Source organism: Odocoileus virginianus, chromosome 9, assembly GCF_023699985.2.
Source record: "Odocoileus virginianus isolate 20LAN1187 ecotype Illinois chromosome 9, Ovbor_1.2, whole genome shotgun sequence".
Classification (NCBI taxonomy): domain Eukaryota; kingdom Metazoa; phylum Chordata; class Mammalia; order Artiodactyla; family Cervidae; genus Odocoileus; species Odocoileus virginianus.
In genome coordinates this window covers 23,391,889-23,414,738 of record NC_069682.1, presented here as the reverse complement: position 1 = coordinate 23,414,738, position 22,850 = coordinate 23,391,889, and the positions used below count along the sequence as shown (strand labels likewise).

The following is a 22,850-nucleotide window of genomic DNA, read 5'->3' as shown; positions in this document are numbered from 1 at the left end:
ATCAAAATAAGAGAAAATAAAAGCCCATGCAGTGAAACAAAGTTGTAGGTAACATAGGCCAAACAGCTACCAGTCTGTGAATATGCTGCCTTTTTGAACACAGGAACTTGCTAGACAGACTGAAAAATACCTACCAGATATATGAACATTTCTCTGAATTCAAGTAATGGAACATCTGCATGACTATGAGACCCTGTTGATACTGCCATTTTGTTACAGCCTAACGTGAAAAGTGAAAGTCAAAGTCGCTCAGTTGTGTCTGGCTCTGCCACCCCATGGACTATATATACAGTCCCTGGAATTCTCCAGGCCAGAATACTGGAGTGAGTAGCCGTTCCCTTCTCCAGGGGATCTTCCCACCCCAGGGATTGAATCTCCCACACTACAGGCAGATTCTTTACCAGCTGAGCCACCAGGGGAGCCCAAGAATACTGGAGTGGGTAGCCTATCCCTTCTCCAGCAGCTCTTCCTGACCCAGGATTCAAACTGGGGTCTCCTGCATTGTAGGCGGATTCTTTACCAGCTGAGCTCGCAGGGAAGCCTAGAAAGACACCAAATCATTTGGCTTTCAGATTTGGAAGTCAGTTGTGGTCATAGAGAATATGGGTATCAGGGGGAATAATTTATGACTAGACATCCTCACTCCTTTTTCCAAACCTTCCCCCATTGTCCGCAAAGATTCAGACATGCCTGAGCAACTAAGCAGCAGCCCCATTGCCATCCTCTACTCTTGGGTTGATAGATGAGATGATGCTTAGGTAGATATACCATAGAGTAAGATGGGGGTAGGCTTTAGGCTTTATCCAGCACACAATCACAAAGCAAGATTTATAATTTACTTACTCAACGAGGAATGAGTTATCAGTCTTCCTAAACTGTTGCTTTATTTTCTGAGAATTCACTTTTGCCTCTTAAATGCATTTCTAAAGCTATAGTTAAGGAAGTCATCTGCATGCACTTTCAACTCATAATTAAATTTGGCTTCTAAATATTTCTCATGTGAACATATAAAAGCCTCTGGTTTTGAATTGAAAGAGACATGTGTACCCCAATGTTCATCGCAGCACTGTTTACAATAGCCAGGACATGAAAGCAACCTAGATGTCCATTGGCAGACAAATGGATAAGGAAGTTGTGGTACATATACACAAGGGAATATTACTCAGCTATTAAAAAGAATGCATTTGGGCCCCAGTCACTGAGCCACCGCCGAGGACTCAGCAACCTCCCCCTTGAGCCCCCTCGCTTCCCGACGCTCCGCCCCCCCTGCCCGCCTTCTCCCGCCGCCGCCTTCCGCAGGCCGTTTCCACCGAGGAAAAGGAATCGTATCGTATGTCCGCTATCCAGAACCTCCACTCTTTCGACCCCTTTGCTGATGCAAGTAAGGGTGATGATCTGCTTCCTGCTGGCACTGAGGATTATATCCATATAAGAATTCAACAGAGAAATGGCAGGAAGACCCTTACTACTGTCCAAGGGATCGCTGATGATTACGATAAAAAGAAACTAGTGAAGGCGTTTAAGAAGAAATTTGCCTGCAATGGTACTGTAATTGAGCATCCAGAATATGGAGAAGTAATTCAGCTACAGGGTGACCAACGCAAGAACATATGCCAGTTCCTGGTAGAGACTGGACTGGCTAAGGACGACCAGCTGAAGGTTCATGGGTTTTAAGTGCTTTTGGCTCACTGAAGCTTAAGTGAGGATTTCCTTGCAATGAGTAGAATTTCCCTTCTGTCCCTTGTCACAAGTTTAAAAACCTCACAGCTTGTATAATGTAACCATTTGGGGTCTGCTTTTAACTTGGACTAGTGTAACTCCTTCATGCAATAAACTGAAAAGAGCCAAAAAAAAAAAAAAAAAAGAATGCATTTGAATCAGTTCTAATGAGGTGGATGAAACTGGAGCCTATTATACAGAGTGAAGTAAGTCAGAAAGAAAAACACCAATACAGTATATTAACACATATATATGGAATTTAGAAAGATGGTAACAATGACCCTATATGTGAGACAGCAAAAGAGACACAGATATAAAGAACAGACTTCTGGACTCTATGGGGGAAAGCAAGGATGGGATGATTTGAGAGAATAGCATTGAAACATGTATATTATCATATGTGAAAAAGATCGCCAGTCCAGTTTCGATGCATGAGACAGGGTGCTGAGGGCTGGTGAAACTGGGATGACCCTGAGGGATGAGATGGGGAGAGAGGTGGGAGGGGGGTTCAGGATGGGAAACACATGTACACCCATGGCTGGTTCATGTCAATGTATGGCAAAAACCGCTACAGTGTTGTAAAGTAATCAGCCTCAAATTAGAACAAATAAATTAATTTTTTAAAGCCTCTGTTTTTTTAGGCAAACTGGTTATACCATCCTTACTTGGGTATGTTTAGTAGATGGGAAATATTTGGGTTGTAACAGGTTTATTCTCTGCTCCAGGCTTTGTAAGAATACCACAATTCAATTTCTGACAATGTTCACAACATCTCAGTAGTATGTTAAATAGGAAGAAGATAACTATTTTTGTATGTCAAGAACAGTAAACAATTTTACATATTGTTTAAGCAAATATATACATCATAGTCTACATATTACATTTTTTCATCCCCACTATCATGTAAACTCCATGAGAAAGGGAACTTTGTCTCTTTTGTTCACTTCTGTACCCACAGTTCCTAGAGCACTACTTGGGAACATAGTAAGTATTCAACAAAAACATATTGCATGAATTAATGACAAAGTGAATATTGAAAACTTCCTTTATAATGTTTGCAGGGGGTGTAGAATTATCAGGGGTATATTGGTTTGCTAGCGCTGCTGCCATAACAAGTATGTGCGTGCTGAATCACTTCAATCATGTCTGACTCTTTGAGACCCTATGGATTGTAGCCTGCTAGGCTCCTCTGTGCATGGGACTCTCCAGGCAAGAATACTGGAGTGGGTTGCCATTTCCTTCTGCAGGGGATCTTCTCAACCCAGATCGAAACTCTGTCTCTTACTGTCTCCTGCATTAGCAGGTGGATTCTTTACCACTAGTGCCATCTGGAAAGCCCCATAGAGTAGCTTCAATAGAAATTAATTTTGTCACAATTCTGAGAGCTAGCATCCCAGATCAGGGTGTTTCCTGGAATTATGTGAGAGTCCAATGGTTAGGACTCTGTGATTCCATTGCAGGGGTTATGGGTTCAATCCCTGGTCAGAGAAACAAATCCCACATGCCTCAAGGTGCAGCCAAAAACAAACAAAAACACCATCAAGATATTTCCAGGGTTCATTTCTTCTGAGACCTCTCTTCTTGGCTTATAGATAGCTGTCTTCTCCCTGTGTCTTCACATGGTCTTCCTTGTGTGTTTGTGTCCAAATTTCCTCCTTTTATAAGGAGATCATTCATATTGGATTAGGGCTCACTGTAATGACTTCATTTTAACTTAAGTCCCTCTTTAAAACTATGTCCAACTACAGTACCATTCTGAGGTTCTGGGGTTTAGGGCTTCAATATATGAATATAGGGGTCAGAACACAATTCAGCCCATAACAAGAGATCAATCCATTTCATAGACCTTCAATAATTAAATATTGTTTTTTTTCTGATAATAGAAGTTATATAAAATGATTTAAAAGTTCAAACTACAGAAATGAATAAAGACAAAGTAGTAAATGTGTGTGGGGTTAAGATTTGAGTAAGGTTTTGTCAAGATAGTTGTTGCCTTTGGTTCTGGGAAATAAAATGTAGTTATTTTACATTTTAGCTTTTTGACAAACCATTTCTATGTGGCTGTATCGGAACAGGTGAGTCAGAATGGTCAAGTCAAAGAGACTGTGTAGAAACAGCCATTTTCATCTGCTGCTAATTAAGAGAATGTGGAATAGAGAAATAGGGTAAACTCTGAATAGTAGTTATTTAAGGAGGTGAGATGTAATCAGTGAGGAGTGAATAGGAAACCTCAACAGTATTGGTAATCTTTATTTCTTAAGCTGCATGTTGGATGCACAGCTATTAAATGATTTTTATGCCTTGTAATAATAATCAATGATAAACATTATAATGATAATCTGCAAAAAATTTCACTGATTCTTGGACTTTCAATACCTCAAGTTTGATTTCTTTACTTGGTGATTTTAGAGTAACTTTCCTCTGAAAACAATTATTCATAATATTGAAAGTACTCAGAAAAACGTTGTAATGTTTCTTTGAACTTTTTTTCAATGGGCAAACTGAATATTTGTTGTTGAAATCTTTATAAGAAAATATTTTTATAATAGCTAGTAAAAATGTATTAGCTCACATATGATTTAGGGAGTTTATTTTCTTCCCTTAGATTTTTATATTGTTCTTCAACATATTGATTATTTCACATTTAATTTTTTGCATTTATTATTACTGATTTTTACCTTAAATATTTGAATATATTTTTAATACAACTCTAATATACTAATGGCAAAACATCTGGATGTTATAAATAATATTGAGTAGACATGTTTATGGTTTAACATTAACAGTGGAAATGTTATGTTTAACAGAAAAAAAGTTTGAATGGAATGAGCGCAGAAAGCCACCTGTGCCACTGAGGACTGAGCATCCAGTCATGGGAATACAGAGTGAAAAAAATTTTATAAATACAAATGCAGCTGATGTCATTATGGGAGTGGCTAAAAAGCCTAAACCAATTTATGTTGACAAAAGAACTGGAGACAAGCATGACCTTGAAACTTCAGGGCTGGTTCCGAAGTACATCAATAAAAAGGTAGCCTTATGATATATTAATAACATCTGATATGTGTAAAATAGATAGCTAATGAGAACCTACTGTATAACACAGAGAACTTGACTTGATGCTCTATGGTGACCTAACGGGAAGGAAATCCCCAAAAGAGGGGATGTATGTAAACATATAGCTGATTCACTTTGCTGTCCCAGAAACTAACACAACGTTGCAAAGCAACTATACTCCAGTAAAAATTTGTTTTAAAATTAAGTAGTATTGTTGCTATCAGCACAGGATTACAAAGCAATTACCTTCTAATAAAAAATTATAAAAATAATAGAGGAAGAAAATGGAATTTTTTCTAAAATTCAAGGTGAAGATTTGGCATAGATTGACCTATCACTAGCTAGTTAGCTCTTAATAGTTAGTTTTTAGCAAGCCGACAGCTAATGTGCAAGAAAAACAACGAACAAACTCACTAAACTTGGTTATTTATAAGATAATTATCATTTGTTTATATCTTTACCTGTCATTTGTCCCTATCAGTTAGGATGGCAATTTCATGTATATACTTTACTGACTTTGTCTACAGAGACCCAGACTCAGTATTTCACATAGTGCTGCCTATAATTTAAAGTGTTAGCAGTACTTCAAGTGATAATGCTTCTTCACATTAAAAACCTCTTCAAAGTTATGGTTCAGTAATTTCTCCTTTTTTTCCTATTACTGCTATAGTTTAGCTTTCCTAAGACTGCTATAGTCTTAGCTTCCAAAAGAGAAGATCTTTCATAGGATGACCAGCTGTCCAATTGCCTGGGACTAAAGGTTTCCCCAACATGCAGGGCTTTCAGTGCTAAAACCAGAATGGGGAAATTTTTTAAATAATAAAGTGTTATATAATTGAGTACTGCAATTTTTAAAAAGACCTGATATTCAAATTATTCATAAAGATTCTATTATTACTAATGGTGCTTTCTGACAAACTAATGGCTACCAGTGGGGAGTGGAAAAGTAGAGAGGATTAAGAGGTTCAAACTAGTATGGATAAAATAAATAAGCTACTAGGATATATTAAACAAGTCAGCTACGAGGGAAATATAGCCAACATTTTAAAACAGCTTTAAATGGTGTGTATAATCTATAATCTATAAAAATTTTGAACCACTATGTTGTACACCTAAAAGTGATATACTATTGTAAATCACCTTTACTTCAATTAAAAAAAAAAACAGTGCTCTCACTGAACAAATTATCTAGATTGTCAGTTCTCATTCCCCTGAAGTCTGTGTTTCATCCAAATCTAGTGTGGTGAAAGTACAGACAATTTGGAATGAACAACGACATGTAGTTTAGTAAAGGAAAACTGTAGTTGTTTTCCTTAATTTCAATTATTAATATATTTAAGAATTATAACACGCATTCTCTAAAGATACTCATTTTTGTTGAGGTGGAATTGTCGCTAGAAGCACAGTCATTATTGTAAATCTGGAAGGAATAACCTTTCAGAAGATTCTAGGGTTTAGTTATTAGTTTACATTATCTTGGGCTTCTCTGGTGGCTCAGCTGGTAGAGAATCTGCCTACAAAAAAAAAAAAGAATCTGCCTACAATGCGGGAGACCTGGATTCGATCCCTGGGTTAGGAAGATCCCCTGGAGGAGAGCATGGCAACTCACTCCAGTATTCTTGCCTGAGAAAAGAGTCAGAGTCAGACACAACTGAGTGGCTTTCACTTTCACTTTCTTCCACTTTACATTATCTTCGTAACAGAATGAGAGAAATGAAGAGCAACACAACTTTAGAACTGTCCATCCTATCAGTGTAGTATAAATAATTCACAGTACTATTTCAGTTTGAATATATTCACTTGTGTTTGGTTTGGAGTAAAACAGACCTTGAAAGTACTGAACAATAATCTAGTCTTTTCAGGACCTTCATTTCTATCTGAAAAGGTGCTTATCAGATAAGCATATGATTTCATTGCTGAAATTATAGAAGCATGGGTTTAGCTCTTTAAATGTAGAAGTTTAAAGCTTAAAAAGCTTATGAAAAGTACCTTAGAAGCCTATTTTACTTTGCATGTTTATGAAACACAAAAATGCTGGAAACACACATAGTATGAGTACAAAATTCTAAGAATAGTAATGCATAATAATGAACACGCTCAGTCACTCAGTCGTGTCTGAGCCTTTGTGACTCCATGGACTATAGCCTGCCAGGCTCCTTGGTCCATGGGATTCGGCAGGGAAGAATACTGGAGTGGGTTGCCATTTCTTTCTCCAGTACATAATATAACGTGTGCTTGCTCAGTCACTTCAGTGGTGTCCGACTCTTTGTGACCTTGTGGACTATAACCCACCAGCCTCCTCTCTGTCCATGGGATTCTCCAGGCAAGAACACTGGAGTGGGTTGCCATGCCCTCCTTCAGGGGATCTTCCCAAGCCATGGATTGAATCCACATTCCTGTGGCTCCAGCCTTGTAGGCAGATTCTTTACTTCTGAACCACCGGGGAAGCCTATGCTTAATAATAACTTGTGGCAAAAAAGAAAGGAAAGGAAGAAGGAGAGGAAAAAGGAAATTGTAATAGTAAGTGTTGAGGGGCTTGCATTGAGGTCATCCGGTGATCCATCATGATGAATCCAATGCCTGTTCACAATCAAAACAGGAGCCTCAAGGCCATTGTTAGAGAAAAACTACTTAGTCCCTGAGAAACCCCTGATGCTCAGTTGGCTAAGACACCTCAATAGGAGTCTAGGAGTTGGCAGCACATGACAATGAAGATTTCAGGCTTCTCTTTGAAACTTCCTCCTTCTATGGCCCCTGGAGGCTGCTCAGACTTCCTGTCCCATAGGGTGTGGAAAAGCAGAAATTTCATTCTCCTGGCTTTTTAAAACCATTTCCAACCCATCATTTCTCCACCATCTCACACACACACACAAAACACCCCTTTTCCTTTGACAATCATGCTGCAAACCGCCACCCTGTGCCCTCCTCCTCATGGCTACATTTTGTATCAGCCGCCCACTTTGATACATTTTCTGCCTTGAACAAGAAATTGAGTCTCCATCACAGAGACAGAAAAATGTTAGGTTAGTCTACCTGAGCTTGTCTACCAAGCAATGCAGATTCTCTGCTCCTAGTAATACTCTTGGTGGCTAAGCAGTCAGAGCTCAGGAAGGACTAACTCAACTTACTTTCCACTTATCAGAGTTAAGTTTTTAAATCTATTATTAAGTGAGACAGCAGGTCCATTTTAGGGTGATGCCATTTTTTAAAAATGAGCGAATCTCATGTTTTAGTTCCAAGTAAAGTATTGTGTGCCATGAGGGTAATTTGTTAGCACAGTGAAGCATGGATGTTGGCCTGAGTTATACAGCGATAATAGTAAGACAGCATTTCAAATTCTAACTCTGCCACTTATTTAACTCCATAATCTTTTTAACAGGTTATTAGATTTATCACAGCATTGTGAGGATTAAATGATATAAAATACATTAAGCACTTGACACAATACCTGGCACCTAGTAAAACTTCAATGATGAGTGGATATTATAATACATGCAATTATTAATAGTATGCATTAGCTCTCAATGATTCAGCACATGAGAATGAATATTTCAGATCAATGCAGCTTTTCCTCATCTGTGAGGTAGTTCTTTTTCTTAAACAGAATATGCCAAATATAATCTCTTGTGATGACACAGAATCATCATTATGAACCTCACTGATTGTACTGAGCTGAAAAGAGGTGCTGCTCTCAGGGTTTTCTGAAGTGGACTGAACTGGTTACCATTGAACTAATTTACCCAGAGTACTAATAACTAAATGCTCAGTGTACTGAGCAATTAGAGTTTATCTGTATAGTGCTTTGCAACTTTCCAGAGCACATTTATATTAATAGCTAAGGTTTCTATCCCTTGTTCAGTCAGGATTAGGTTGTGTTATGCTGTGGCTAACAAATAACCCCCAAATTTATGTAACTAAAAGTAACTAAGTTTTAGTGCTTCCTTGTGCTGCATGTCCTTTGAGAGCTGCTGGGAGCTCTACTTCCAGTCCTCATTCCAGGACTCAGCAACCCAAAGCATACCAGAGAGAAAAAGAACATGGCAAGCCATCCATTAGTTCATAAGATTCAAAAAGGACAGAAGTTACTTGCACTCCCATGGGGTAATGCAGGTCACATGGCTACATCTTACTTAAAAGGGGAGCAGGAAAGTATTGCTTCCAAGGAGAAGAACCAGGATATTTGTGCATAGTTTCAATGACTCATATCTCTCAACAGCTGCTTCCTCAGAGAGATCTTCCCTGACATTTTATCTCAATTAGCTCTCATGACTCTCCTTCTTCTTACTATATTTACAAATATTATTTTATAATCTCTTTTTGATGAGCTTTTCTCCCCACAGAAAACACATTCTGTGAGGACAGAAACTGCCTTTCTTATTCACTAGTGTGGGTACCACCAAGTACATCCTCAAATAGTTTTTTGGAGAATGAACAGGGAGTAGTTCTGTGTCTCTGCACAGTGGTATCAACACATTCACTAACTTGAAAGAATCACAGCTGATTGCTTCACTGTCAGTCCTTATAAGCAGCCCAGGAGCGTAAAATTGTATGTTGTATTTCAAAAAACAACCTTAGGGGCCCAAGTCATTTTTTTTTTTTCTTAAAGCAGATGTGCCTAGTAGTTTTAAGAGTCAGTTTTTACAATGCATTAGAAGCATTTAACTTCTTTTTTTAAAAAAACAAAATTATGCAAAAGAGAGCTCAAGATAAAAGCTGCTATTTCCCAATAGGAAAAAAAAAATCACTGACTTGTCAATTTGTAGTGTTTTGAGCAAAGGCTTTAAGTCTGTAACATTTCTTTTGCTCCTAACTGTTGCTTGGTATGTACACATATACAAGATAACTTTCAGGGTGTTTTTTTTTTTAATTTCTGAAAAATCTTTATAAGGATTACGGTGTCACACCTGAATATATATGTAAGCGAAATGAGGAAGTGAAGAAAGCCCAAGAAGAATACGATAACTATATCCAGGAAAACCTCAGGAAAGCAGCTATGAAAAGGCTATCTGATGAAGAAAGGGAAGCGGTTCTGCAGGTAAGTGTTCTGTAATTCACGACTGCGTGGAATTCTTTGGAACATTTCTGAAGGGAGGGCCTACCATCAATGATCATTAAGCCCAGCACTTTGATTTTTGGAATCAGAACACTGTCTTTTAGTTACAGTGACAATTACATGCAGCAAATCTGTTTCTTTGGGGAGAGCAAAATGTTATAATATAGGGATTGTTGAATAATAATTCGTTTCCAACTGAGTGAGCTTGTTTTTTCCTGAGTAGTGTCATAAGAAAGTTCACCATCTCCTTCAATGAACATGCATAAATAAAGCAAAAATGCATTTTTATTTCCATTTCCATGGCCCTGAATTTTTCAAAAATAATATTCATAAAATAGATATTTTTCACTAGGTGGAGCTCTAGAATAATTGAAACTGTCCTGTCCCTAGACCAACTGTTTTTTCTTTCTTATAAGCAAATGTCTAGATTTTAAAATAAAGAAGTGTTAGGTTTTACCTATGTTTTCTTTATTTTGACTAAAATAGACTTAAAGACACTTACGTTGGAGTTTTTAATGTAAGACTTTTATCTGAAGCATTTAAAATATTCGGGGGATATGAGCACAGTTGCTCAACCATCTTTAGAGAGTATTTAGTAAGCATCTACTTATATTCTTCTAGAGTCATCCTGTCTCCTATAGAGGTAAAAATAGTACTTGTTTTGTTACTGTGAAAGCTTTCTACAAAACCAATTCTAGTGACCTTTTCACAACAGAAAAAATATATATATTTTTACATTAATTTCTATTGAAAAATGGATTCATAGGCTGTTATAAATTCTTAACATTTTATCAGTGTCATCATAATCACCAATAAACATTTATTAAATACCTGTTCTGCGTAGAGTATCTTGCTAAGCCCCAAGGGTCATACAGATAAAATTTCTGCTCTGAATAATGTGATTTAGTTGATGAGAGGTGCTCTGTATATGTGTACATACAGAGATATGTGTCTATGAACTGATCATGTTTTATAAGGTTCCCAGGCATGAACATCCACTGCAAGATGTAGGTAGGTCTTTAGCTGAACCTTAAACTGCAGAGTAAGAAAGTATACCCCACAACAGGAGTGGCCTGAGGGCAGGAACCAAGTCTCTCTGTGGTCAGCAGTCTCTGCATTGTCTAACCTGGTGCCCAGTGTAAGCCTGGATGACTAATAATAGTGTGCTGGAGAGAAGAAGGGAGGACAGGCAGGCAAGAAGGCTGGCGGACCTGGCTGCCTGTCACTTTCAAGACGAGCTCTGCTCTAGGTTCCCTCCCTCCCTCTTTCTCTCCTTTCTTCCCTCCTTCTTTCTGACTCTGCCATTCTTAAACTTACGTGCTTTTGTGAAAGCCATTTTGTATCTAAATAATGCTGAAAGATAGGAAAAGAGAGGAAGAACTTCCCTGGGAAGGAAAAGGCTCTTTCCTCAGGCACCTCTGTAGTAGATCAGCAACCCTTGGTTTCCTAATGTGGTCATGCAGTTTCTTTGCATACACTCTGATGGACAATAGCTGACCCCACTTTGGATGCCTTATTAGCCTGAGTAGTGTAGTTGCCATGGTAACAAAGCCACTGGCTCTGTTTCTAACAAGCCCTGAACACTGCTCCCTCCCCTGGTTGAGCTGCGTGTAGTTCTGTGACAATATGTTCACATGTACCCGAATAGGATTCATCCTGCTTGTTCTTTAGAATTACAGTCCCATTATCCTGGAAGGAATCATCGGGCCTAAAGATTCCAAACTTCTCATTTCCCAGGTGAGGATATAAAATGCAAATATAGTAAGTGGACTCTTTTCTTCATCCATCCGTCCATTCATCTCCTGAACATCTACCATGTTCCAGGCCTTCTACCCAGCCCAAAGGATACTGTTGTGAGCAAAATAAATGTGGTCCTTACTGTCAAGGAGCTTGGAGTTTGTTTTACATTTGCCTTGGTTCACAAAATTATCAACTTAGCTAAGGAGGGACAGCTTCCCTGGTGGCTCAGTGGTAAAGAATCCACCTGTCAATGTAGGAGATGCAGGTTTGATCCCTAAGTCGGTAAGATACCCTGGAGGAGGAAATGGCAACCCACTCCAGAAATCTTGCCTGGAGAATCCCATGGACAGAGGAGCCTGACAGGCTACAGTCCGTGGGGTCACAAAGAGTCAGACAGAACTGAGCAACTAAACAACAACAAAGAGGGACGAAAACTCACATCAGCCAGTTTCCGGGCAGGTGTCTTCTCACCACATAGCACACACGTGCACAGAGTATAACAGATGGAAGCTCTATCCACCAGGGATTCAGAAAACATGCCGGACAGGGATTCTGAAGAGAATTCACAAAGGAGCTATTTACAGAGGTGAAGCAGCGCTAAGGGAACCAGTGGGAAGCACTGAGGCACCCAGGACTAGGGACAGTGGGAATCACCACCACCCTAGGCTGGAAAGGCAGGGGCTGGAAACAGCGTTACCAGAGCCAGGTGGGAGCTGGAGCCTGGAAGAGAGGGGTCCCTGGCGGGCACTGCAGTCACAAATGGAAGGGCCAGTTGTGTCCAGGTGACATCGAGGGAGGGGGAAGAAATGCCCCAAGCTCACTTTGTTCCCACCTGTGCCCTCCTTGGCTGAACTCAGGCAAGTATCCCCCACGTGTTGCTGGGGCAAACACTGGGGAAAGAGCAGCCCATAGCGATTAATACTGTCACCCCTAAACCGTGCCCCCTAGTTACAGAGCAAGACTAGAAGGTAAAAAATGGATGGGGGTGGGGTGGCATCAGAGGAGCCTGGAGCTGAAGACACTTCTCACTATTTTATGACAGTTTCTCCCTATATGAAATTTTTCCAAAATTAACAATATTGCTTCAGTATCAGACCAGAAGGGAGAAAAATTAAGACATAAAAATAAGGAAAAATCAGTATTGCTGCAGTGCATAAAAGATTTTTTTAGATGCAATATCTAAAAAACAGCAAAGAGGTTATTCCAATATAATCTGAAATATTAATCACATTTAGTTCCCATACCTAGCAGTTGACTTTGATCCAAATGTTATTGTACAAACTAGAATATAAAGCAAACTCTTCTTTAAAAAGAAATATTGTGAAACGTATAGCTGCTGTGACCACAAGTAATAGGGAAATATCACGCAAGGAGCTTTGAAAAACCTTTGATATTTCAAAGTGTATAAATACATAGATTTCACCTCTGCAGTGGGCACCCCTGTAGAGCGCTGTGGAAACACATTTCCCATTTCATAATGAAAGGCTGTGGAAAAATAGAACTCTTTTGAAGACTTCTCTTTGGAATACTTCTCAAACACTATTAAGAACTGTGTTAACCCATCCCCCTCTTTTTAAAATTTAAAAGATATTTTTCCTTCTATCTTGTTTCTTGATGTAATCTCTCTCAAGAAATGTTCAACATCGGTAGCCTTTTTTCTCAACAAATCTTCTCTATAAAGTATGTCCAATCCTGTAGTCATTTTTATCTTAATATGGAAATAAACCACTTTGTCCCCTGAAAGTTTATAAGATTGTACTCTGAGGGCTTATTATGAAGGTATTGTTATATAAGACAGTTCTAATTCCCTCATAAATCTAAATATATAGCCATGCTTTTTAAGGACTACATTTTCTTTCTTTTTTTGTAATCAATAATTTTAAATTATGCCACTCTTGAGCTCTTGCTAGGACTTCTAATACTATGTTAAATAATAGTAGCTAGAGTGGGCATCTTTGTTTTGTTCCTGACCTTAGAAGAAAAACTTTTAGCTTTTTATCTTGAGTATGATGTTAGCTGTGGGCTTTTCATATTTGGCCTTTATTATGTTGAGGTATGTTTCTTCTATGTGCACCTTGTTGAGAGTTTTTTTTTTTATCATAAATGGAAGCAGAATTTGATCATGCTTTTTCTATATCAGTTGAGGTGATCATATGATTTTTGTCATTTATTTTATTAATGAAGCATATCACATGGACTGATTTGTGGATGTTGCATCCCTAGAATAAATCCCACTTGATTACAGTACCGGCATACCTTGTTTAATTGTACTTTGTTTTATTGTGCTTCACAGACATTGAGATTTTTACAAATTGAAAGTTTGTGATAACCCTGCACTATCATATGATGGTGAGCACTTTTTAGCAATATGGTATTTTTTTTATTAAAGAATTTATTTTTTAAGACATAATGCTATTGCACACTTAATAGATTATGATATAGTGTGCATGTGTGTGCTTAGTCGTTCAGTCATGTCCATCTCTTTCAGGACTCCATGTCCTGACCCCATGAACTATATAGCCCATCACGCTCCTCTGTCCATGGAACTCTCCAGGCAAGAATAGTGAAATGGGTTGTCATTTCCTCCTCCCTAGATCCCGACCCAGGGCAGGTTATTTGTTTTATTGATGTGGTCTGGAACCAAGCCTGATATACCTCCAAAGTATGTTTGTATATGGGTCTTTTAATGGATTGTCAAATTCAGTTTGCTAATATTTTGTTGAGGACTTTCACACTTATGTTCCAAGGGATATTGACCTGTGATTTTCTTTTCTTGTGGCACCATGGTCTGATTTTGGTATAAGGATCATGCTAGCCTCATTAAATGAGTATGAAAGAGTTCCCTTCTCTTCTCTTTCTGAAGAGTTTGAGAAGGAGTGGTAATAATTCTTCTCTGAGTGTTTGGTAGAATCCACTGTCTGGTCTTGAACTTTTTATTTGTTAGGAGGTTTTTGGTTATGAATTTAATCTTTTTCCTAGTAATTGGTCCGTCCAGATTTTCTCTTTCTTCATGATTCAGTCTTGGTAGGTTGTATGCTTCTGGCAATTTATCTGTTTCTCCTAAGCTTCCATTGTGTTGGCATATAATTGTTCATAGCAGACAACATGATTCTTTGTATTTCTGTGGTATCGATTATAATAGCTCCACTTTCATTTTGTATTTATTTGAGTCCTTTCTTTTTTTTCTTGGTGAATCTAGCTAGAGCTGTGTTAAATTTGTTCATCCTTTCAAAGAACCAGTCATTATTTCACTGATCTTTTCCATTGTCGTTTTAGTCTCTATTTTATTTATTTATGCTCTAATCTTTGTTATTGCCTTCTACTAACTTTGGGCTTTGTTCTTCTTTTTCTGGTTCCTAGAAGTGTGTAATGTTAGGCTGTTTATTTGAGATTGTTCTTGTTTCTTGAGGTAGGCATTTATTACTATGAACTTCCATTTTTGAACTGCTTTTGCTGAATCTTATAAATATTAGTATATTTCCATTTTAGTTTGACTCAAGGTATTTTTAAACTTCTCTTTTGATTTCTTCTTTGACCCATTGATTGTTCAGTATCATGTTGTTTAATCTCCACTTACTCATGAATTTTCTAATTTTTTTTGTATGATTGGTTTCTAGTTTCATACCACTGTAATCAGAAAATATATTTGATATGATTTTAGTCCTCTTAAATTTATTAAGACTTGATTTGTGACCTAATATACGATATGTTCTGGAGAATATTCTATGTACACTTGAGAAGAGTGTGCTTTTTTAGTCATTTGGATGGAAAATTTTTTATATTTCTGTAAAATCCATCTGATATAACCTGTCATTTAAAGTCAATGCTTCCTTACTGATTTTCTGTCTGGATGATCTATTCATTAGTGTAAGTAGGGTATTAAAAGTCCCCTACTATAATCATAGTGCTGTCTGTTTTTTGCTTTAAATTTGTAATATTTGCCTTGTACATTATGACACTCCTACGTTGGGCTTCCCTTGTGGCTCAGCTGGTAAAGAATCTGCCTGCAATGTGGGAAATCTGGGTTTGATCCCTGGGTTGGGAAGATCCCCTGGAGAAGGGAAAGGCTACCCACTCCAGTATTCTGGCCTGGAGAATTCCATGGACTGTATAGTCCATAGCGTCGCAAAGAGTCAGACACAGCTGAGTGACTTTCACTTCATTCACTTCACATGTTGGGCACATAAATATTTACAGATGTTATATACTCTTGTTGTATCAACCACTTTATCATTATGTAATGCCCTTTTTCTCTTATTACAGTCTTACTTTTAAAGTCAGATTTTTCTGACATAAGTATATCTACCCCAACTTCCTTTTGGTTTACATTTGAATGAGATATCTTTCTCCATCTGTGTGTCAGGGATCATAATTTCGAGGCAATATTCCATTTTGTTTTACTTTCCATTTTTGTGTAAATAACATGATTGGTGTATCCATTGTGAACAATAGAAAGTATTAATTTATAAAATTTCATTGCATGAGTTCAATTAGTTTGATCATTTTGTCAGTGGGGCTTCTAGAGCATTGTGGTAAGAAATAATAACTAAGCAGAGATGGAAATAACCATTATTGTTCCTAAAGAGATTCCTAAATTTGAATTTGTTGGTTTCTGAGAACATTAAACATTAACTACCTTATTGAATTGGTGGCTCAGATGGTAAAGAATCTGCCTGCAATGCAGGAGACCTGGGTTTAATCCCTGAGTTGGGAAGATCCCCTGGAGGAGAGCATGGCAACCCACTCCAGTATTCTTGCCTGGAGAATCCCCATGGACAGAGGAGCCTGGCGGGCTGCAGTCCACGGGGTCACAAAGAGTTGGGCTTGACTGAGCAACTAAGCTCACACACAGACCTTATTGAATTAACATGACATTTCAGTCATTTGTAGAAGAGATTAATGGGGAGTATAGATCTCTTCACTATGTGGGGGAAGAATTCCTCCTGATATTGAAAGCACATAAAAGATCATCTCTTGTTAATTTGAATTTCATCATTTTATATGATTGCATTTAGTTGGAGACAAGAAAACATGTCCATGTATGTTAGAATCTAGTGTTTTGATGATTTCTCTGTTGAAGAATAAGGATAATATTTTTTTCTAAAGAAAAAAACTAAAATTTTTATAAGAAATATTTTCCTGTTCAAAAAAATTTTTTTTTTTTTGCTTGGGGATATCAGTTCTAAGTTGTTTTTACCAAAGCATATGCTAAGAGCTTAGTTTCATACTACTTATAATTCCACATACATGTATTTGATGGTAAAAACAAGTATAGTAAGATGAAAAACAAAGAAAATAAATACTCCCAATGGGAATTGAGCACACAATCAAGGACAGGGTTTGGCCTCTATACAGTCCGTTTTGTTACTGTGGCCAAGAACTTGATAAACACGTATCATTTTTTGGTTATTTTTGTCAGTTTTCTTTACCTGTTTACATTTTTCCTCCCAGTGCAATTTTCTTTGTGATTTACTCTGCTCCTGTGGTTTGCTTTGGTATATACAGTTTTCTTTACCATTTGCAGGGGCTGAAAAAGAACTGGGAAGAGGTGCATAAGGAGTTTCAGTCCCTCTCTGTCTTCATTGACTCCATACCAAAGAAGATTCGCAAGCAGAAGCTGGAGGAAGAGATGAAGCAGCTGGAGCACGACATTGGTGTCCTCGAAAAGCACAAAGTCATTTATATTGCTAATAAGAAATAGTGGGTTTTAAAAAATAAAATCATTTTAGCACATGGAAAAAAACACAGAAAACATAAAAATGAAACCATAAATTTTTTCAAGGAGGAAAATACTATGAAGAATAGAAAAAGTCTTTACCAAAATGCTTAAGCAGTGTTTAAAGAATAATTGGATTATTTACTTACATAGAAAAAAAATTTTTTTACTAGCATCAGGGTTTCCTTGTAACCTGATTAAAGTTTGAGTTTAGATTTTCCAGTTCTATAGCATAATTCATTATACTTGTTTCAGATAAACATTCATTTCTGGGTCCTGAAAAACTCAGCACTCAGAACTTCACATTTTTTTTCTTCACTGTGTTAATGCAAGAAACACCAGGTTAAAAACTGTAAAGTATTTTGAATTAGAAATAACTGTGTACTCTGTACTTTTACTACTCTGAAGTGTTTTCTACATATTGTTCCAGAGATCCACAAATTACATGTATTCTCTGGTAGCCTATGTCATTTGCAGCTATTCACACCTATTAATATTTTCAATATCCATAATGTTATATAGGCTGAGAGGTTTACATTTGAAGGAAGAAAAATTAAGAAAATAACATAAAATCACGGAGAAAACTTATAAATTGCATCACTGAGGATTGTTAAAGAGAATCACCTTCTTTCTGACATTCGACTTTCAAAACCTGCTATTCTAGGTGCCTTATATTCTATAATTTACTATATGTATTCCACTAATATGGGATATTATTTTTACTTTTTGGCTTTCTCTATTTTGTGTATTCTGATGTTTCTATTTGTAAGGTTACATAATTTATTAAGCAATAAGTTTATGTAAGTAAAGCTGTCTTCAACTCAAAATAAATGAGCCTATAAGTATCCAAGAAGGAAAAGATTATTTTATGAAATTTTAAATTATATAAATTTGGTAAAATATATGAAATTACAAAATATCAGAGCAATAGCAATTTTTACTATTTATGCCAATTTTTATTCTACAGACAACACAGGAAAAAAAATGACAATTTTTTTCAAGCTTTTTCACAAGCACAGAATTTGTGAGCATTGTAGAAAAGCTTACTTTAGTTAAAAATTTTTGTATAGGGGGTACTCTTTTGCCCCCTTCTGATGCCTATGTCAGAAGCTTTCTCTATCTCCTTTATACTTTAATAAAACTTTATTACACACACAAAAAAAATTTTAAAAAAATTTTTTTGTATACAAATATTTTTGAAAACTCACTGTAAACTTTTTGTCACATCTGTGTATAGGCATCATTTCTTTATTCCTTTATTGCTTCAGGACAGATGTAAAAATATATATAGCTGACCCTTTAACCATACAAGGGCTAGGGGCACTAATCCTCCACCCAGTTGAAAATCTGCGTAGTCAGCTTTTTGTCTACTAGGTTTCTCCATGTTCATGGTTTTGTTCCCTCAGAGTCAACCAACCACAGGTCACATAGTACCATAGTGATTACTATTGAAAAGAGTCCACATGTAAGTGGACCCACACAGTTCAAACTTGTGTCATTCAAGATTCAACTGTATATGATAAATTCTCACTTATCTAGAATTTTCTTCCTTTGTAAAACAATAATACTCCATTGTCTGGGGACTTCCCTGGCCATCCCATGGTTAAGACTCCGCGCTTCCACTGCAGGGGCCGTGGGTTCAGTCCCTGGTTGGGGAAGTTCTGCATGCTGTGTAGTGCAGCCAAAAAGGAAAAAAAAAGAGAGAGAGAACTCTGTCTGTATATACCACATTTTGCTTATCTGTCCTTCTGTAGATGGACACTTGATTTGCTTCCACGTTTTAGCTGTTGTAAATAATGCTGCTATGATCATGAGTGTACATATATCTCTTCAAAACCCTGCTTTCAATTCTTTTGGTCATAAGTCCAAAAGTAGATTTGCTGAATCATATGGTTATTATATTTTTAATTTTTTGAGGACCTGTCATACTCTCCATTGCTGCTGTACCATTTTGTTGTTGTTTAGCCGCCCAGTCACGTCCAACTCTTTGCAACCCCATGGACTGCAGCACACCAGGCCTCCCTGTCCCTCACCACGTCCCGTAGTTTGCCAAAGTTCATCTTCATTGCATCAGTGATGCTGTCCAACCATCTCATCCTCTGATGCCCTCTACTCCTTCTACCCTCAATCTTTCCCAGCATCAGGGACTTTTCCAATGAGTTGTCTGTTCACATCAGATGACCAAATACTGGTGCTTCAGCATCAGTCCTTCCAGTGAATATTCATTTTACCTTCCCACCAGTGCTGTACAAGGGTTCCAATTTCTCCACATTCTTGCCAACACTTTTCTGTTTTTCGGTAGTCATCATACTACCACTCCCACTAATAGTTGGGAGGTGTTACCTCATTTTAGTTTTGATTTGCATTTCTCTCCTGATTAGTGATGTTAAGTATCTTTTCTCGTGCTTATTGTTGTGTGTGTAGTGTGTGCGTGTTCAGTCGTGTCTGACTCTTTTGGGACCTCATGGACTATAGCCCAACAGGCTCCTCGGTCCATGGGATTTCCCGGGCAAGAATACTGGAGTGGGTTGCCATTTCCTTCTCCAGGGGATCTTCTTGATCTAGGAATCAAACCTGTGTCTCCTGCCTTGCAGGTTGATTGTTTACTGCTGAGCCATTTGTATATCTTCTGTGGAAAAATGTCTATTCAAGCCCTTTGCCCATTTTGTAAATTGGGTTGTTTGGATCTCTCTTGTTGAGTTTTATGAGTTTTCTGTATAATCTGGGTCTTAATCCTGGATCAAATATAAGATTTGCAAATATTTTCTTCTATGGGTTACCTTTTTACTTTATTGATAGTCTTTTGATATACAGAAATTTTCAGTTTTCATGAAGTCAAATGTGTCTGTTTTTTTCCTTTGTTAGCTGTGCATTTGGTATCATATCCAAGATGGTATCCCTACCAAATCCAAAGTTGTAAACATTTTATCCTACATTTTTTCCTCCCAAGAGTTTTATTGTTTTAGGTCTTACATTTAGGTATTTGATTCATTTTGAGCTAAGGTTTATATATAATGTTAGATGGGATCCAGCTTCATTCTTCTGAATGTGGATATCCAGTTTTCCTAACACCACTTATTGAAAAGTCTGTCCTTTCCCCATTGAGTGCTCTTGAACCCCTTGTCCAAAACAATATCACCATATATGTAATGGTTTATTTCTGGGTTCTCTATTCTATTCCATTGGTCTATATGTCTGTTTTATATGGTATCACACTTTATTACTGTAGCTTTGTAGTAAGTTCTTAAAATCAGAAAGTGTTGAATCCTCCAGTGTTGTTCTTTTGTGAGATAGTTTCGGTTAGTCAGAATGCTGTGAGATTCCACATGAATTTAGGATAGTTGCTTCTATTTCTGCAAAAAGGTAAAAGGGATTTTGATAGTGATTGAATCTGTAGATTGGTTTGGGTAGTATTGACTTTTTAATTAAGCCTTCCAATTCATGAACATGGGATGTGTTTCCATCTATTTTAATTTCTTTCAGCAACATATTTCAGCAATAATTTTCATTGCACAAGCCTTTCACCTCCTTGGTTAAGTTCATTCCTAAATCTGTTTTATACTATTGTAAATGGAATTATTTTTGTAATTTCCTTTTCAGATTGTTCATTGTTGGTCCATAGAAATACAACTGACTTGTGTGTTGATCTTATATTTTGTTGCTTTGCTGAGTGCATTTATTAATTATAATAGATTTTTTCTTCTGTGTATGAAATCTTTAGAGTTTTCTACATGGAATATCAAACAATCTGCAGATAATTTTATTTTTTCCTTTCCAATTTGGATGCCTTTGTGTCTTTTTCTTGCCTAATTACTCTGACTAGAACTTCCTGGGCTTTCCTGGTGGTTCAGTGGTAAAGAATTTACCTGTAGTGCAGGAGATGCAGGAGACGCAGGTTAAATCCCTGGGTCAGGAAGATCCCCTGGAGTAGGAAATGGCAACCCACTCCAGTATTCTTGGCTGGGAAATCCCATGGACAGAGGAGCCTGGCGAGCTAGAGCTCATAGAGTCGCAAAAGAGTTGGACATGACTTGGTGAATAAACAACAACAGAACTTCCTAATTCTAATCAAACATCCCTACCTGGTTCTGGATCTTAAGGGAAAAGCTTTCAGGTTTTCATGATGATGTTCATTGTGTGTGCTGAGTCACTTCAGACTCTTTGTTACCCTTTGGACCGTAGCCCACCAGGCTCCTCTTCCATGGGATTCTCCAGCCAAGAATACTGGAGCGGGTTGGCCATGCTCTCCTCCAGAGCATCTTCCCGACTCAGGGATCAAACCCTTGTCTCTTCAGTCTCCTGCATTGGCAGGAGGGTTCTTTACCACTAGCACCACCTGGGAAACCCTGTTTTTAGTATACAGCTTCCATTATGTTGAGACAAGTTCCTTCTATTCATAGTTTGTGTGTGTGTATTTATCCTGAAAAGGTGTTGTGAAGATCACTTTTTAAACTCAGAGATATCTCTCAAGTGATCAGTGCATTCTATCCTAGTTATCAAGCTATGTGGGAAGAAAAATCATAATCAAAATGGTATCTTGGCTAGAACAGAGCAAAAAAAAGTTATAAAAATCTCTTCAGTTAACAAAGCTCATTCATTCTCATTCAAAAAATACTGTCTGCAACAAGTCAGAAACTGTTCTGGTTGCTGGGTAGAAAAGTGAACAAAATGACTATATTGGAAGACAGACTATAAATATAAATGCATTTATTTATATTGAAATTGAAACTAATTGAAAGAAAAAAAAAACTGGAGGCTATTTTGCAAGGGAATAAAAAAGGAGCCCTAAATCAGATTTTGTAGTTAAGAGGCTGCATTTCTGAGGATCTGACATTTAAAAATAGACTGAAAAATGAGTAACAGTTAGGAGAGATGGAGAAGAGAAATATTGTGGAGAGAATAAAATATGTAAAGGATCTTGGATAGGAAACCCTCAACCCATAGGAGGAAGGCAGTCATTAGGGCTAGAGTGTACTTAGAAAAGGGAGAAAGATTTGGGAATTATTTTTGGTACCTTTTTTTTTTTTGGTCGTGCCTCTAGATCCCCTGGAGAAGGGAAAGGCTACCCACTCCGGTATTCTGTCCTAGAGAATTCCAAGGGGTCCCAAAGAGTCAGACACGACTGAGCAACTTTCACTTTCACTCGGCATGTGGGATCTTAATTCCCCGACCAGGGATTGGAACCTGTGCCTCCTGCATTGGAAGCACAGTCTTAATCACTGGACTACAAGGAAAGTCCCAAGAAGGGAGGAAGGTGCAGGTGAAGATGAAGAGGCAAACAGAGGCCATCGATGTGTTTTAAGTAGGGCAGTGGCACAAGGCAAGAAGTATTTTTCAATGATCACTTGCTACGTGGATTGAAGTGGAAGAATGAATGAATCTGGGGAGACTATCATAGTCTTCCAAGTAAGGAAGATGGTGGCATAGATCAAGACTAAAGTAGTGAAGACAAAAAGTAGTTGTTGGCTTCCAGAAATATTGGGTTTCCCTGGTGGCTCAGACAGTAAAAAAGTCTACCTGCAATGCAGGAGACCCAGGTTTGACCCCTGGGTCAGGAAGATCCCC

General features: G+C 37.7%; 1 protein-coding gene and 1 pseudogene across 3 annotated transcripts in view; both read left to right on the top strand.

Moving 5' to 3' along the window:
• ENKUR (enkurin, TRPC channel interacting protein) overlaps positions 1-20,936 on the top strand; it is a 32,232-nt gene extending 11,296 nt beyond the window's left edge. For all 3 annotated transcript variants that reach the window (XM_020911666.2, XM_020911665.2, XM_020911667.2), the window contains exons 3-5: positions 4,527-4,750; positions 9,665-9,811; positions 17,094-20,936. In XM_020911666.2, coding sequence (XP_020767325.1) covers positions 4,527-4,750; positions 9,665-9,811; positions 17,094-17,270 — 548 coding nt within the window. In that variant the 3' untranslated portion in view covers positions 17,271-20,936. The remainder of the gene's footprint in view (positions 1-4,526; positions 4,751-9,664; positions 9,812-17,093) is intronic.
• Positions 1,194-1,841, top strand: LOC139036580 (eukaryotic translation initiation factor 1 pseudogene; annotated as a pseudogene).
• Positions 20,937-22,850: the final 1,914 nt, after the last annotated feature.